Below are 16,956 nucleotides of genomic sequence, written 5' to 3'. Positions count from 1 at the left end.
TTAAAATTGCTCGCATTTTCGTAAAACTTCATCAATTCCAATTCTCTTAGATGCATTCGAATGGACTTTTGAAGCCCTTCAAAATGTGTTATAGACATCCAGGATTGGTTTGACTTTTTCTCATAGCTTTTGCAAATTACTGTTGAAAATGGATTTTTTTAAAACCTTAATAACTTTTGGCAACAGCCTCCAACACCCATACTCCCATAGGTCAAAAGTTAGGGAATTTCATGGACTATAAGCCTACGGTTTTAACTTTTTGGCCAATCGCAGTTTTTCTCATAGTTTTACGATTTTTCTAGAACAAATATTTTACAACGTTAGTTTTTGCCCTGTAGGCCTCCATAGCGGCACTTTTTGGTCTCAATTCCTCAGAATCCTCAGAAAATTTTACATTAGATTGAGGTGTTGGAATTTTGAATTTGATTGGAAAAAATGCCATTCAGAATGAATTAAAATATTATTTTGCATTTTGTTGGATTAGGGGTAAAACAAGTTTTCGCCTACTTGATACAGCATTTGACGTGTTGATCATAGGGTAAATAAGATCTATTTCTTTTTTCAAATTTTTTTTTATTTAATTATTTTTTAAATCAAAATTACAACTCCAATACTTCTAACTTACGTGAAATTGTCCGAGGATTCCGAATATGACAAAATTGAGACCAAAAAGTGCCATCTTCTTGGCCTACAGGGCAAAAACTATCGTTGTAAAATGTTTGTTCTAGAAAAATCGTAAAACTATGAGAAAAACTGCGATTGGCCAAAAAGTTAATACCGTAGGCTTATAGTCCATGAAATTCCCTAACTTTCGACCTATGGGAGTATGGGTGTTGGAGGCTGTTGCCAAAAGTTATTAAGGTTTTAAAAAAATCCATTTTAACAGTAATTTGCTAAAGCTATGAGAAAAAGTCAAACCAATCCTGGATGTATATAGCTCGTATTAAAGTGCTTCAAAAGACCTTTCGAATGCATCTAAGAGAGTTGGAATTGACGAAGTTTTACGGAAATGCGAGCAATGTTAAGATTTTTTATGTGTTTTGGACCTCAAACTTCAATGCCCGTTTTAACCCACTTCCCTTTGTCGTAGAGGGCTCATATTTGGCATGAGTTCATCTCATGTATAGACAAACAAACCCTGGAAGCTTCATCCAAATCGGAGCAACTTGATACGACCTCTAGAACAAACCGAGCAGAATCTACAAATACTGCCTCTTAACAACTTTTAGATTAAAATGAATGAGTTTAAAAAAAATCGAAAAATTTCGTAAATAATTATTTTTATTAAAATGTAAATTCAACCTTATTGTGGCCGCAAAATTAATTAAACCATTTGAAGTCAGTATCAACTTTCAAAAGGGCGAATCTCTCAGATGTAAACAAACTTTTGAATTTATCCTTGTTCTCACTCCTATTCCTCATTTCTAATTGTCTAATTGTTGGATTTTGGGATTATTTAGAAAGTTTTTTTAAGTTCAACTAATTTTGCATAATTTTGTTTCTTTATCTTTTATCCGCTGCAACCAGTGGTCTTATCTCCAATGTTTCGTAGACGAAATTATAGGATATTTTCAGGAATGGACAATCATGGACACTATTTGAAAAAATATAAAAAAAATTGAATTTTTTGAAAAAAAAAAACTTTTGGAAAAATTACATTTTCTGTTTATTTTTGTTTCTTTTTGAAACATATTCAAATTTAGGCGACCCTTGGGCACCTCATACTCTTAAAATAAAGTAGATAAAGGTTGATTTTTATTTATCAAAAAAACCTGACTAGCAAATGAAACCCAAACGTTTCTAGTGTTTGATGAGCATGAGCATGAGCATGAGAGACCACCCATGGTTGCCCCTCCGTTGCTGAACAGAACCGTAATATCCTTTCAGCACTACTGATCATAGGTTTCGACTATCAAGTGGTGTTTCCCTTATCAACAGCATGTATGAATGCGCTGAAAAGATAAAACACCATGATTGCCAAAACAAAATCAGTTGCGAATAAATAACAGTCATTGGCCACCAACGGCGCCCGCCATGTCAGTTTGTAAACCTCGGTTTTAAGGGACGGGAATGTTAGTTAGCGCAGGTTGCTACTAGGGCAGCTGATTTACTCTGTGCTTACACCCCACGAGCGCGAGGAACCTGAAAACTTGTTAGTAGGATAGGGTGTTTGGTCAGGATTCATCATAGAAGATGATGATGCGACCCAAAATCATAGTGTTTGTTGAGAGGTTTTATATTTTATTCTCAAGGCAAACAATCGGATGCTGCGGATGAGACATTTCCCGTTTAACTATTGTTAAATTTTTAATGAAATGGTTTAATCTTAGACAGCCCGCTGTGTTATTTATTTATAAAATGAGGTGTTAAACGCAATGCTGCAGTGCTAGCGTAGTCTGATTTTTAATTATATAATCATTTAGTTCATGAATTTGTTACGGAATAGACGCGACGAACTCAACCACCAAGTGCCTTCCGATCTTCTTTCTGTTAGCTAGATAAGGTATTGATTTTCGTTGCCTCTCGAGCTACGATGCTATGGAGAGGGCTTAACACACAAACAACCGACGTCGAGCCCTCCGAACTACGGAGCTATGGGAAGGTCTTTTCAACACAAAAAAGACTCGCGCACCACACGACGTTCTTGATGAATCAAAATAATTTTGCTACGCGATAAACCTAACGAACTCAATCGTCAACTTGCCATCCAATCAGCGATGATGAAGAAAGGGCTTTAAGCACACAATAACTCACCGATTAGTATGAATAATTTTCAAGATCGATCTTGTTTTATAACTACAGCGCGACTCACTCCTGATTTTCACGATCCCGAATACAGCACAAAACGAACACCGTAAAAATCCATTTCACAATCCTGATTTGTTTTTTTTTTATTTTTTTGCTTTTTTTCACTTTGCACACAAACACAACCATCCGCTTGCACTGGTGGAACATAATTGAATAATTTCCCCCAACCAACGCGTCCCTTCACTCACCATTCTTGCAGGCACAATCCTGATATTTTTCTTCACTTTATTTGAAGCCATTCAAACGTAGAACAAAACATAAACAACGTTGGATTTAAATACTATCGTTATCCCGTTTCTAGTGTTTGATGAAAACAATTGAAACCTTTTTTTTGCGCTTTTTGAAAATACCAAAACATAATTGAAGGTATTAAAAATGATAAATAGATACAAGACACTTTTTATTTATTCTATTAAAAAAATCGACTAAATTAGAGGTTAGGTTATTATTTAACTGGATTATTAATTGAAGTAGAATTGAAAACATTAAAATACTTATAAAATAATAAATCAACATTGATTTTCAAAATTGTATAGAAACCTGCTAAACAAATTTTGCAAGCACTTTGATATTCGATTTTCGCAAAAGAATTAAGGTGTTGCATTGCATTTCTTGAAAATAAAGTGATAAAATTTAAATTTAAGTTAGTTTTAAATTTTCGCCATTTTCTTTTCTTTTCCTATTTAAACCAAATAACAAAAACTGAATAATTGAAATCTAGAGTTTTTTTTAAAAAAAAGTTCCTATAAGCTATTGTGTTTCATATCTTTATAGTACCTATTCAAAAAAAATCTAGAAATAAGTCATAACATTTCATGTATGTTTGAGCTTAATTTTTTTTATTATTCATTGTTTATGTTCACTCCTTTTGTCGAAATAACGAGTGCTTCAATGCCTCAAATACTTTTTTATATAAAATAATTATTTTAATTTTTTAATGAAATTGTTAATAGTTTGTTGTTTTTTCAGAAATTATTTTTGGTGGTAAATGTTTACTTTTTCATAAACAGTTTTGGTAATCATTTTTTTTGGTAAGAAAACCCGATTGTATAAGGTTCTGGAAAATTCTGAAAAAAGTCGGGCATTTGAAAATGGGATTTAAGTAACTACCCTGAGTCTTCATCAAAAAAATTGTAAGATACTTTTCGATTGCAAATTCGATTTTACATAAAAACAATTAAAGCACAAGATTTATTTTTTTTACATAAATCACTATTTAAAAAAATACAACTGGTCGGCAAAATTTTGGTCCAGACTTCTGAATGGTTCAAAAGATGCGGGGTTTTGTCCTCTAAAATATATATAAAAAAAAATCATGAAGTAAAAAGTACGGATTTTGGGAAATTGTTTTACGTGTACCTGATTTTTCCTGAATAGTTCTCATCCATACCTATAACTTTGCCCAAGACACCGAATTGATCAAAAAATTCATTAAAAAGTTACAGATTTTCGAATATTTATGTACCATTTTTGTATGAACAGCTGCCAAAATTGTATGGAGACTTGTATGGGTGAAGCAAAGACACAAAATGGCTTCTTTGGTGATAGGGAAGGCCCCCACAAAGTTTGAGCCAAATAAAAAAATATAAGTAAAATCCACTTTCGGGTTTGGTGGAGAATTGCACATTACCTGTTGTTTATAAAAATGATTGATGATGTTTAAAAGATCTTTAGAATTGTCATTTCTTGAATAGATTTTTTTTTGTAGTCACCAAACTGAAAATAATGTGGATAAATAAGAAAGCAAACAAAACAATACGATCATGCGTCTCCATCAACACACAACATTACGCCTTTACATATGCAACATCGATCCCACATAATGTTGCACCACCCCACGCAACATGTATTTTGTCACACCCAGCAGCCAACATTATGCAACATCTTCTCACGATTTTCTCTCTTCTCTCCTCTCTCTCTCTCTCTCTTTCGGCAGACATTTTCCGCCCGCCGGACGAAACCATGTCGGTGACAATCGTCCTCTTCTACGTGATCATCACCGCGTTCATGCTGATGTCGTACAGCCACAAACCGCGCAAGATACTGGAAACCGCCAAGGGCTATCTGTTGCAGCTGCTCCACCTGAGCAACAACAACGCACCGACGATGATACACGTGCCGCCCGATGATGCCCCGGCACCACAGCGGGTCAACAACGTGTGGGACATTCCGGGCCCGCAGCGGTGGCCACTGGTCGGGACCAAGTGGATCTACATCACCGGGCGCTACAAGATTGCCAAAATGCACGACGCGTTCGTGGATTTGCACAAGCGGTACGGCAACGTCGCGCTCGAGGTGGACCGCGTTCCGGTGGTTCATCTGTTTGACCGGGCCGACATTGAGAAGGTGCTGAAGTACCCCAGTCGGTACCCGTACCGACCACCGACGGAAATTGTCGAGCACTATCGGAGAAGCCGGCCGGACCGGTTTGCCAGCACGGGAATCGTGAACACGTGAGTTTGAAGAGAACAACTTGGGGATTCAACATTTTTAACCGATTTCATTCCGATTTGCAGACAAGGCGAACAGTGGCACGAACTCCGGGTCAAGCTGACTTCCGGCATCACGTCCAGAAAGATTCTGCTAGCGTTCATCCCCTCTCTGAACGAAATCTGCGACGACTTTGTGGAACTGATTCGACGCAAACGTGACTCCAACGGCTGCGTCAAGGACTTTCAGGATCTGGCCAACACCGTTGGTCTTGAAAGTAAGTCATTTTAAGATCCTGAAAACTCTTAAACACAACAATCCCATTCAAACAATTAGTAATTTGCTGCCTCGTGCTGGGCCGCCGGATGGGCTTCCTGAGCGGCGATCGGCAGAGGAACGAAAAGTTTGGCAAACTGGCCGAGGCCGTCAAGTCGACGTTCGTGTACATCAGCCGCAGCTACTACGGGTTCAAGCTGTGGAAGTACCTGCCGACGCAGCTGTACCAGGATTACGTGCGCTGCGAGGAGATCATCTACGAGTAACTTCTCAATGATCTTGTGGTGTACAAAAACTAAACTTTTTTTTTGCTTTTAGTACAATTGCGGAAATTGTGAACGAAGCGCTGCAAGAAGAGCAGCAGCAGTGCTCGGAGGATGATGTGCGGAGTATTTTCCTGAGCATTTTGCAGACTGAAGGGCTCGACACGAAGGATAAGATTGCCGGTATCATCGATCTGATTCATGCGGCGATTGAGACGGTGAGTGTGGAGAAAATTTATGCTACCCTTTTATCTCTTCTATGTAAAAACGTTACTTAAACCACCGTCATCTGGGACGAATCGGGACACATGTTGCAAAATGGGACAGTAGTTTTAACTATGTTTTAGCCTAATACTGTAGTCCCGATTCGACCCAGTTGACGGCACTTTAGTGATTGATGCCTTCCTCCTACAATAAATTGAAAAGGCTTTCTCTTTTTGTTGAAAAGCTTAGGCTAACAAGCTTCGTGCTTCAACCTGTTGAAAGTTTGGAGAATCATCTCAAAAAGCACTGCGGTAAAAGATCTGACTAACGTCATCAGCCGGAACTTTTATAATTTTCACCCTTTTTTGTTTTCGTTAAAATTTTGTTAAAGCAGAACTTTTGAAGCTTATGGCGCAACGCAACAAACCCAGCCAAAATCCGTTCAGTTGCCGAGAATGAAATACAGCTTTACTTCTGAAAAGGTCTACAAATAGTTTCATGTTTTAGACCTAATTATATTTTTTTTATATATTTTTATTCAAAAAATCAGAAATTTTCGCAAAAGTTACATTTTTTTACATTGAAAATCGGAGTAATAGAGGGATGCTTTTCTTTCAAAAGGTATTTTAAATTAAAAAAAAAAGAAATCGTAAATGTATAACTATAAGACGCTATAACTTGAAAAAGGTACATTTAAACAAACAAATTGTAAACTAATTTTCGATTGCCAATTTAATTTTGCTTTAAAAATTCTTTTTAATATTTTTTGTCCGAGTTTTCGGTACTTTCCAAAAAAAAAAACAAAAAAAACATACCTTCTAAACCTGATTTTGCACCAACACGCACTCTTGCTCTGAAGGTGTCTATTTTAGTCTTGTATGACACATCAAAATAAAACAAAAATATCCCCAAATAATTATTTCGGGAATTTCGATTTAAGTGATAACATCGATTTTTTCGTGAATTGATCAGAAATCCCTTTCATACCCATTTTGTATCACCAGCCTCCAAAATCGTATGAAGAATTGTAGGGAAAAACTAATGAAGCAATATTGCTTACTTTGTAATAGGGAATGCATTAACAAAGTTTTATTCAAATCCAAATATGAAAATTCAAAAATCACGAAAAAAAATTATGGATTTGTTGAATTTCATAAATTTTCACCAGTTGAAATTTTTTGAACAAACTCGTGAAAAAATTTAATTTTTTGTCCTCTTATGTTTGACGACAAAAAATCCAAAAAATATCTCAAATTAAAAAAAGACTTTATTTATTCAAATAAAAAAAAATATTAGGCTTGCGGGCTCACGCGATTTTTTAATTCAAGATATTGTTTTCGAAAAGATGGGAAAATTTCACGACTGTTTACGGGACCCGTGGTGTAGGGGTAAGCGTGATTGCCTCTCACCCAGTCAGCCTGGGTTCGATCCCAGAAGGTCCCGGTGGCATTTTTCGAGACGAGATTTGTCTAATCACGCCTTCCGTCGGACGGGGAAGTAAATGTTGGCCCCGGACTAACCTAAAAAAAGGTTAGGTCGTTAGCTCAGTCCAGGTGTAGGAGTCGTCTCCCTGGGTCCTGTCTCGGTGGAGTCGCTGGTAGGCAGTTGGACAAACAATCCAAAGGTCGTCAGTTCAAATCCCGGGGTAGATGGAAGCTAAGGTGTAAAAAGAGGTTTGCAATTGCCTCAACAATCAAGCCTTCGGACACCAAGTTTCGAGTAGGAATCTCGCAATCGAGAACGCCAAGGCAATGCTGTAGAGCGAATAATTTGTATTTTTGTATATTTTTTTTTTAATTTTTTAACATTGAAAATCGGATCACTAGCAATCAAACGCTCGGGTAGTCCTTATTTTTTTTTCTTAAAAATCTTATAACTTTTGGTAGAATTGACCAAATTAGATGCTTCCGGCTGCAAAAGATCCAGATTTGTCAAAAAACCATATAGGAGGACCGAGGTACTCCAACGGAATCCGGAATATCTCCAGTAAAAATGGACAAATTTTTCAATTACACAATTTTATAGCAAATTTTCCGAAATTTACAAAAAAAAATCAGGGATTGTCACTATTTTTAAAAATCGAAAAACAGCAAATATTTCGCTGAAATCAAACTGTTGGTAGCTATATTCAAGATATTTTTTTTCAAAACAGCCAATGTGCCATGAATTTCCTATGGACATAGGCTCATTTGAAAATGTAAGCGAAATATCTTGAAAACGAGGCAATTTACAAAAAAGTACTTTTCGATTGCAAATTCAATTTTACATTATAAGGCCGATGCAAATATTTTTTGAAGATTATGTCCCTCTACTTTGACCAAAATCAGGCAAAAAATTTACACAAAATATACGATTTTTTTTTCGCTGAAAAAAAATCGCAATACTGCACAACGGAGTTTCACAAAGTTCAAAATATTTGCGATCGATCCCAGTCATGCTAAATATCATTTTTGCAATTCCGTCGTGAAACTACGTACTTTTCCTGTCATTCTTGAACGATGAAATAGCCTACTTTTCTGTACCAAAAATAACAGAATCGAATAGCAACACTTTTCAAAATAAATGCTGAAAAGTTCTACTTTTCAGCACTGAAATGGGTGCTGAAAAGTTGAACTTTTCAGCACTTGTTTCAAAAAGTAACACTTTTCAACATTATTTTGATTTAAACGATTTATTGACAAAATACATGAAAATGCGACTTAAAATTTCACTCAATGGGTGTTTTTCGAAATTGCAAAAAATGTTGTATGGAACTCGTTGCAAAACTTGATTTTTTCAGCACTCGTCGTATTTATCCAACTCGGTGAACCTCGTTGGATAAATGTACGACTCGTGCTGAAAAAATCCTCTTTTTGCAACTTGTTGCATAAACTACTATTTAAACGCTGGAAAATTCATTTTCAAATTGTTTTTAGTTGATTAGACTTCTATTTTTATTGGAAGTTTGAAGCTTTTAGAAAAATATTTGTTATTGCCTTAAATGTCTCGAAAATTAGAAAAATCAGATGTTGGGAAATTGAGTTTCGAAAATTTACGTACCATTTTTCCATCATTTATTTATAATCAAAAATCGGGTTTGGTTCACAAAAATATAAAATTCAATTGTTACTATATCATTTCTTTCCACAGTTCTCCAATACTCTCTCATTCCTGCTGCACAACCTGAGCCACCTCCCAGAGAAGCAGCACAAGATATCGCAGGAATTTGACTCGGTCAATCCGGTCACCAGCACCGAGATGTCCAACGCCACCTTCACCAAGGCGTGCATCAAGGAGTCGTACCGGATTTCACCAACCACTCCGTGCCTCGCCCGGATCCTCGAGGAGGACTTTATCCTATCCGGCTACCACCTAAACACCGGGGTAAGTCGTTTAAACGGTTGACTCCTTGTTTTAAAACTATAAGCGATCTCTTTCTGCTCTCCTAACGTAGACGGTAGTTATTTGCCATACGCGCGTTGCGTGCCAGAACGAGCAAAACTTCCGCAACGCGGACAAGTTCGTGCCCGAGCGGTGGCTCGAGCAGGTCGACGAAAACCAGAACGTCTACAAGCTGGACGAACCGGGAGCTCCGCTGGTGCTGCCGTTCGGAACGGGCCGCCGAATGTGCCCCGGCCATCGGATTATCGACATCGAGCTGACGCTAGTGATGGCCAAGGTAAAGATTACTACCCGGATAAAAAATTACCATTTGATTACCATATTGGATCATGCAATGACACTTTGAGAAATGGTAACTATTTCTGAAATCGTTTTTACAAATTCCCAAAATTAAAATTTAACTATATTAAACTATTTGTGAACTATTTGTTTTAAGGTTACTTTTTGCCAAATAGTACTTAAACCATTTCTTAACCATACAACAAACAGTTTTTAGACAAAAATAGTACTGAGTTTTTTAAGGTTACCATTGCTAACCACCGTTATGCCAGATGGTTAAACCATTTGAGAGATAGTAAAAATTCATGCCAACCATATATATACCATTTCTAAAATAGTAGTCAAACATTTTAGGAAATGGTAGTAACAATATAGTTTAAAGTTCAATTACCATATGAGAAAAAGTTTTGATATGATACTTTTTTATGCGGGTAGTCCGCTAGCATGTCAAGCAGTTGACCTATAATCACACTTTTCCACTTGCAGATCTTCCAGCAGTTTGAAGTCGAGTACCACAGTGACCTCGATACGCAGTTCCAATTCCTGCTGGCGCCGGGAACCCCGATCGAGGTTATTTTCCGCGATCGAAACTGAGTGCTCAGTGCCGCCCTGCCTCACGCAAACTCAGAAACCAACCTCCTAATACCTGTTATCTATTGTGATTAAGCTTAGTTAAGACTATTTTGTGTACAAAGCTAACTATTACTACTCCTTGATACGAAAACGTAAGCGACGAGAGAGAAAAAAGAAAGAGAGAGAATCATATTGATTACATCCTATATTGTTGAAGCAGATCTGTCTTGATCCGTGTACGATTAGTGACCGCGTTCCTTGTGCGGGATGCAACCTGCAACTGAACGAAATATTTACTACGATAGGCTATCTCACACAAATCAACTGGTATAATTTATTGCATTTTGTACAGACTTGAACGATTATATTAAAAAAGAATACTTTATAAATACGTAATACAAACTATGACTACGACTACGAAATTGTATTCCATTATGAGAAAAATCCATATAATTTGTTAAATCTTTCGAAATCATTAAATGTAAATTAAACTTTCCTAACAATGTACAAATAAATCATTTATTTCTAAAAATTGACAGTTTATTCAAGTGGTTTCATCCAATATACCGATTTTCACAATTATTTTCACTTTTGACATAAACTTGCTTGCTCAATTCCCCTTACAAGTCCAGAGAGGGCGGTACGACTCCTTTCATTACGAACATTCGTAAAAGACGTGTTTTTCAATAATTTGTTGCCTGCAATGATGATCATTTGAAATGTTATGTGGGTCCCTAAGGGACAATTATGTAAAATTTAACGCCCGAAAAAATCACATATCACAGTATTACATAAACTCTCTAAAAACCTCTGACATTTTTCGTTACCCAACTGTAAAAATCGTGGGACTTGATAAGCTACTGAATGGCAACCAAAAAGAAATTTTTGTTACATCCTATCGTTTTCCATACAAATTTCGCAGTTGTCTATACAAAAATGGTTTGTAAAAATCCGAAATCTTTTTTTTTTGAGGAAATTTTTGATTGATTTGGTGTCTTCGGCAAAGTTGTACTACATCGAAAAAATTATACACTTTTTTACATTTTTTAAATAAAATTGATTTGTACAAACATATTTAAATTTTTTGTTATGTTTATGATAAAAATATCATAAATGGAATTCATAATAAACCAAAAATATTTCTCTACTTGGCAATATGAACAAATACTGCAATTGACTGTATTTTGTTAAACCCTATACTGCCCAAATAATTTCGATTTTTTTTCCATTGTGGTCATTTTAAGCAACTTTTGTTCTACGAAAAACTTTACTTCTCTTGTTTTATGTTATTTTTGTTTTATTTTGAGTATTTATATTTGCATTTGTCTTGTTTAGTTTATTTTTCTAATAGTATCTGGTTAAATCTACCACCTTTTGTCTATTCAGTATTTTCATGTTTTTACAGCCCACTTTTAATATTTTTTGCGTGTGTTTTACATATTTTACTGTTGAATGAAACCAATTGTTTAGAAATGCTTAGAGGCATAGTCTGAGATAATACAAAAATCACTGCATACTTATTTTTACTGAAAATATTTGTGAAAAACACAGCCAAAATTGACCCCACACAGAAAAAAAAGTTGAATTTTGGAATGTTGAAAATTTGGTAGGTTGAATACGAGGTTGAATATTACCTCTTTTTTTGAGTAATATTACATAAAAAATGTGTAAAAATGTGAACCTGATGAATATTCATCAAAAACTGATGAAAATTCATCATTTTCTAGGGTAAAATTCATCATTTTTAAGCCACAAAATCTGTCACCATTTCCTGATGAATATTACCATCATTTTTTTTTTCTGTGCAGAAAAAAATACATTTTCATAACCATTGGCAGTCACCTAAAACAAGCCACACCTCCAACCAATAAAATTTCTAAATTTTTAAGAGTACTTCTTTCCAATGATTTGTAAAGATCGAAAATTGGTTGAAAAATTGATTTTTTGCGAATTTTTAGATCGAAGCTAGCCTAAAGGCGGGGTCGGGTTGTAGAAGTTTAAGCAAAAATGGTAAATTTTTTGAAGTCATAGTAACGTTTTCCAAACAAACAGCCAAACAAAACGTGCCTGTTATTGTTTACATTGCGTGCTCTAGTTTTTGTCTAGCAAGGTCAAACATTAAAGCGCAATTTTCAAAAGTCTTTTAAATATCTTTCTAAAAATATATAAAAAACGGGTTTTCTTACAAAAACCACCCTTTTTGCAATCTTCCAAACTTTTTTTTAGCATAGCTTTTGAAGTACTTTTCTGAACTTCATAATATTAACTAGGGGCTTATGGGACCCTAAGACGGTTCGAATGTGACCACAACGATCCAAATCGGTTCAGCCAATTCGGAGATAATCGAGTGCATATTTTTCGGTGCACGAACTTAGAGACATACACACGCACATACATTTGTTCAGAATTTGATTCTAAGTCGATAGGTATACGTGAAGTTGAGTCTACGAGGTCGAATTGAGAAGTTCATTTTTCGAGTGATTTTATAGCATTTCCTCACCCAAGTAGCACTCATAACTTGTCGACTGTTGAATAATAGTTAGACAGCTGTTTTGGATCAACATACGAGAAAAAATATCAACGTTAGTTAAATAAAAGTTTGTTTCACTACTTGTATAACTGACTTATGTAACTGTTGAGATTTGTGCCACACAAGTGTTACACCCAGTTAACTTCACTCTTTTCCAACTTTAACACACAACATAGGGAATATTTTCACATGTTTGGGAGTGTAAACACTCGGTCCAATTTGCTGATTTTCACTATTAAAACAATTTATGTTGGAACACTTTAGATAGAAAATGGTTGCTCACTTCCTATTAAGCTATTTATCACTTCATTTCACTTGAAAACACTTTTTATGAGCTGTAATTGAACGTCAAAGTGCTGATATGCCAAGATGCTGTTCCCTCATCTGCAATGTTTCACTCGAAAACAGTTTGTTGAATAAAAACAATATATTGCACTGTTTGTTTCACTGCTTATCTAACATTGTTATGTGACGGCATCTTCTGAAAAATGGGCGTGGCCAACCATTCTATAAATAGCCTAAGGTTTTCTCGCTTTGTTACACAAATGTTATCGGAGAATAGATTATATAACTGATGCTCAACATACATATTCAACTTGACATTGCGTGTTGTTGGGTGGTGTAAATTTGTACATAAGGAATTCAGAGTTTCAATAATGTTTATTTATCGAAGATGGCAATAATTTGAATTGTTGACCGATTAGTTTGTAAACATATCGTCGGTAAAAGCTACAAAAATTATTAGTTTATAGAGTTTATGATAGAGAAAACAACAAATCAAAATCATATCAATTTTCAATATAACTCCGTGGTACGGTAATCGAAATGACAGTTGAAACGGTTTGTTATAACAAAGTTATATAATGGAGTGATAAAAACTGATTTGAAACATACTTATATAACTTCAATTCCAATGACAGCCTTCGTTGGAGTTAAGTTCTTTAGCTAACAAAACAGACAGCAGACTTCTTATTGACGCTTGGGCCAGCTTGTTTACTATGAAGCCCCGTGGAGAGATGTGGAAGCGCGCCTGGACCTGCCGTGGAGATAACAACAAATCGTCGAAGTCATCGGATCGAATCTTGGGAAAGAGGAAGTTCATCAAAAAAGGAAAATCTAAAAGTTCGCCATGCAGGGAATTTCACACCTAATCACTGGTAGACTGCGCGCCATGATTGTTTTTCTTTTTTTAAGTTCAATTTCGAATTATTTTAAATAAATCTGGCAGAAACAAGCGTACTTTTTTTTATTAGCTTCGCCATTGCTTAAAATTCTAATAAGAAATGTTTGTTTACATGTAAGTTAGTCAACGGTTAGACAGCTGTTTTCAATCTAACTTTCCTTTTCAGTGTGCGCTTTGATTTGACAGCACAGTCGTAAACCACGCCCCCTTTTTTTCGTTGAATCTCTCGTTAGCTAGCACAGTGTTGTCAAATACAATTGTATAACTTACTCTGATAGGGGAACAGCATCTAACTCCAACGTGCCTCTAATGTTGGCAGGTCAGAACTTTGACATTCAATTAAACCTAATTAAAAGCGTTTTCAACTGAAATCGAGTGATAAATAGCTCAATAAGAAGTGAGCAATCATGTTTCTATCAAAAGTTTTCCAAAACTAGTTGTTTAAATAGTGATAATCAGCAAATTGGATGAAGTTAGCAGCGTGTGCTTAACCTGCCAAACATACGAGAATTTCCCCTAACTTGCATCTTTTTTTGGCAAGTTATACAACAGAAAAAAGTGCGCTTTTTCCAGTTCACAGGAGTTGTAGAACAAGTTGTGACAACGAGGCGGATTGGTTATACAACCAGTTAGGAAGTACGTTTATCTGACAAAGTGTGTTGCTTGGGCAGTAAGTTGAGAAAGGCAAAACGAAAGCAATGAAGCAACACTAATAAAACTAATTTTTCCTTTATTTTTTTTTTTATTTTTGTTTGGGTAATTCTCAGCAACCAAAGGCAAAAAAAATCAAATAAACAACATGCAGAAACATTTTTCAGCTCTTTAAAATTATTTTTACAAAATTGTCTATTAAATGGGTTTATAAGAATAATTTACATAGAAACCCAAACTATGATCAATGATCCCTCTTATTTCCAACCAAGTCAAAAGTTGTCCCTCCCCATTTCGACGTTTTCGTGCACGAGCACGGTAGTCGGGCATCTACGTGTGTCAAACGCGTTCTAATCTGAATATCTCTTTGGCCATCTTGTCGCACTTACAGCAATTTGCAGGGTGTGTCAAGATAGCTCGACAAGATTGAAACATCTTTCATATGAAGAGTGACAACCATTTTGGGTTTTTATGAAATATCTCAGGATTGAAATCAAATTTTGGGAATCTGTGAAGGTCAAAAGGTGAGGCATTGTGAGCTGCACAAATGCTATTTACATATAACGAATAGAATGAAAAGTTGCATCGCTTCTGAAAAACTACTTAAAGATCCGTCAGCGGTACACTGCACTAAGTGCTTGATGGATTACTGCAGAACACAGACACACTTTTTCGACGGAAGATGACTGAGAAGGGTTGACCAAGCAAGAGGAACAGGATCAGGACGGCGCTTATGAGAAGGAACTACAGCACCTAAGCGAAATCTATAGTTATTAGCCAAAAATATGACTTTTTTATGACCGGTGCGACGCAATACTATCAACATCGCAAAGAAAAAGTGCTTTGAGAACAATCAAGAACAATAATATGCTATTGAAAAAATAATATGTTATTGAAGGGCAACCCAAAATTTACAGTGTAAAAGTTTGAACAAACAGTTTGTTTGCCTGCAAACTTGTTTGCCAAAATCGCAAACTGTTTGTTTACAAACTTTTCCGCAAACAATATGACGGAGCAGGCAAACTGTCAAACGCCAAAAAGGTGCGTGTCTTGTCTAGTTTGTTTGTTTGTTTGTGATAGTGTAATAGCGGCTTTACTCTATTTGGTCCAAAATGAACGTGCGACAAGATAGCACGACAACGACGATTTGCAACAACTATTCTCAAGACACCAAAGCTTCAAAACTTAACAATTTTTCGAAAAATTAAGTTTTGCCGGGACCCGTGGTGTAGGGGTAAGCGTAGTTGCCTCTCACCCAGTCGGCCTGTGTTCGATCCCAGAAGGTCCCGGTGGCATTTTTCGAGACGAAATTTGTCTGATCACGCCTTCCGTCGGACGGGAAGTAAATGTTGGCCCCGGACTAACCTAAAAGGTTAGGTCGTTAGCTCAGTCCAGGTGTAGGAGTCGTCTCCCTGGGTCCTATCTCGGTGGAGTCGCTTGTAGGCAGTTGGACTCATAATCCAAAGGACGTCAGTTCGAATCCCGGGGTGGATGGATGCTTAGGTGTAAAAAGAGGTTTGCAATTGCCTCAACAATCACAAGCCTTCGAACACCTAGTTTCGAGTAGGAATCTCGCAATCGAGAACGCCAAGGCAATGCTGTAGAGCGAATAATTTTTTTTTTTTTTTGTTAATTTCTTTATCTACTTCATAAATTACTATCTTCCTTTAACTATTGATTCTTTACATAGTATATTTCCTTCACTGTCCATTGTTTTGAAACTTCACCTTTTTCTTAAGCAAGTGAGGTTCGAGCCCTTACTCAATTTATGGAATGATTAAAGGATTAACACAAATATTACTATTGTACTTTTGAAAAACTTTTCTAAAATGCTTAGAACCAAAATATTGTAACAAAACACCGCGACAAAAGAAACAGCAACAGATAAACATAACTCAACACTAGGGAAGATTTCAGGAGAAAACAATATGCAGTAAATAACAATTAGTTTCTGAATTCAAACTAAAAATAAAACAGTTTTTGCTTTAATGAAAGTTGATAGGCACACTATAAATGGTTAGGCGCTTATACTTACATCAAACCCTACGTAATGTACCACCCCCGGCCGAGTTAAAATGCGTAACCGGAAAAGAAGGTGTGCATGCCTGGCACGAACACTCAAAGCGTGTTCTAGCGTGCTGCTCGTACTGACTCAGAGCAAGGGTGAGATGTAGGTGTAAGGGCAGTGCGTGTTCGTCGGGAACCTGGTGCATAAGATCGGTCAAGGCCCGTTCTTACACTGAAAATTGCGAATTGCGAATAATGCAATCTGGACCACTGTTCATTGGTAATAACTCCTGAGGATCAAATTGAATAAAAATAGGAATGTCAAACAAGGAAACAGATGTGTTGAACGACGTGACTTTATTTGTTTCTTT

The 16,956-nt window shown here is 36.2% G+C and overlaps 1 protein-coding gene across 5 annotated transcripts in view; it reads left to right on the top strand.

The window, feature by feature from the left end:
• LOC120426314 (ecdysone 20-monooxygenase) overlaps positions 1-10,636 on the top strand; it is an 80,263-nt gene extending 69,627 nt beyond the window's left edge. For all 5 annotated transcript variants that reach the window (XM_052710284.1, XM_052710283.1, XM_052710282.1 and 2 more), the window contains 7 exons: positions 4,745-5,261; positions 5,325-5,515; positions 5,575-5,776; positions 5,833-5,995; positions 9,111-9,344; positions 9,415-9,639; positions 10,128-10,636. In XM_052710284.1, coding sequence (XP_052566244.1) covers positions 4,771-5,261; positions 5,325-5,515; positions 5,575-5,776; positions 5,833-5,995; positions 9,111-9,344; positions 9,415-9,639; positions 10,128-10,235 — 1,614 coding nt within the window. In that variant the 5' untranslated portion in view covers positions 4,745-4,770 and the 3' untranslated portion in view covers positions 10,236-10,636. The remainder of the gene's footprint in view (positions 1-4,744; positions 5,262-5,324; positions 5,516-5,574; positions 5,777-5,832; positions 5,996-9,110; positions 9,345-9,414; positions 9,640-10,127) is intronic.
• The last annotated feature ends 6,320 nt before the right edge of the window (positions 10,637-16,956 follow it).

This window comes from Culex pipiens, chromosome 3 (genome assembly GCF_016801865.2).
Source record: "Culex pipiens pallens isolate TS chromosome 3, TS_CPP_V2, whole genome shotgun sequence".
In the NCBI taxonomy this organism is placed as follows: domain Eukaryota; kingdom Metazoa; phylum Arthropoda; class Insecta; order Diptera; family Culicidae; genus Culex; species Culex pipiens.
Note: the sequence above shows the minus strand (reverse complement) of the source record. Positions and strands in the feature narration are given on the sequence as shown.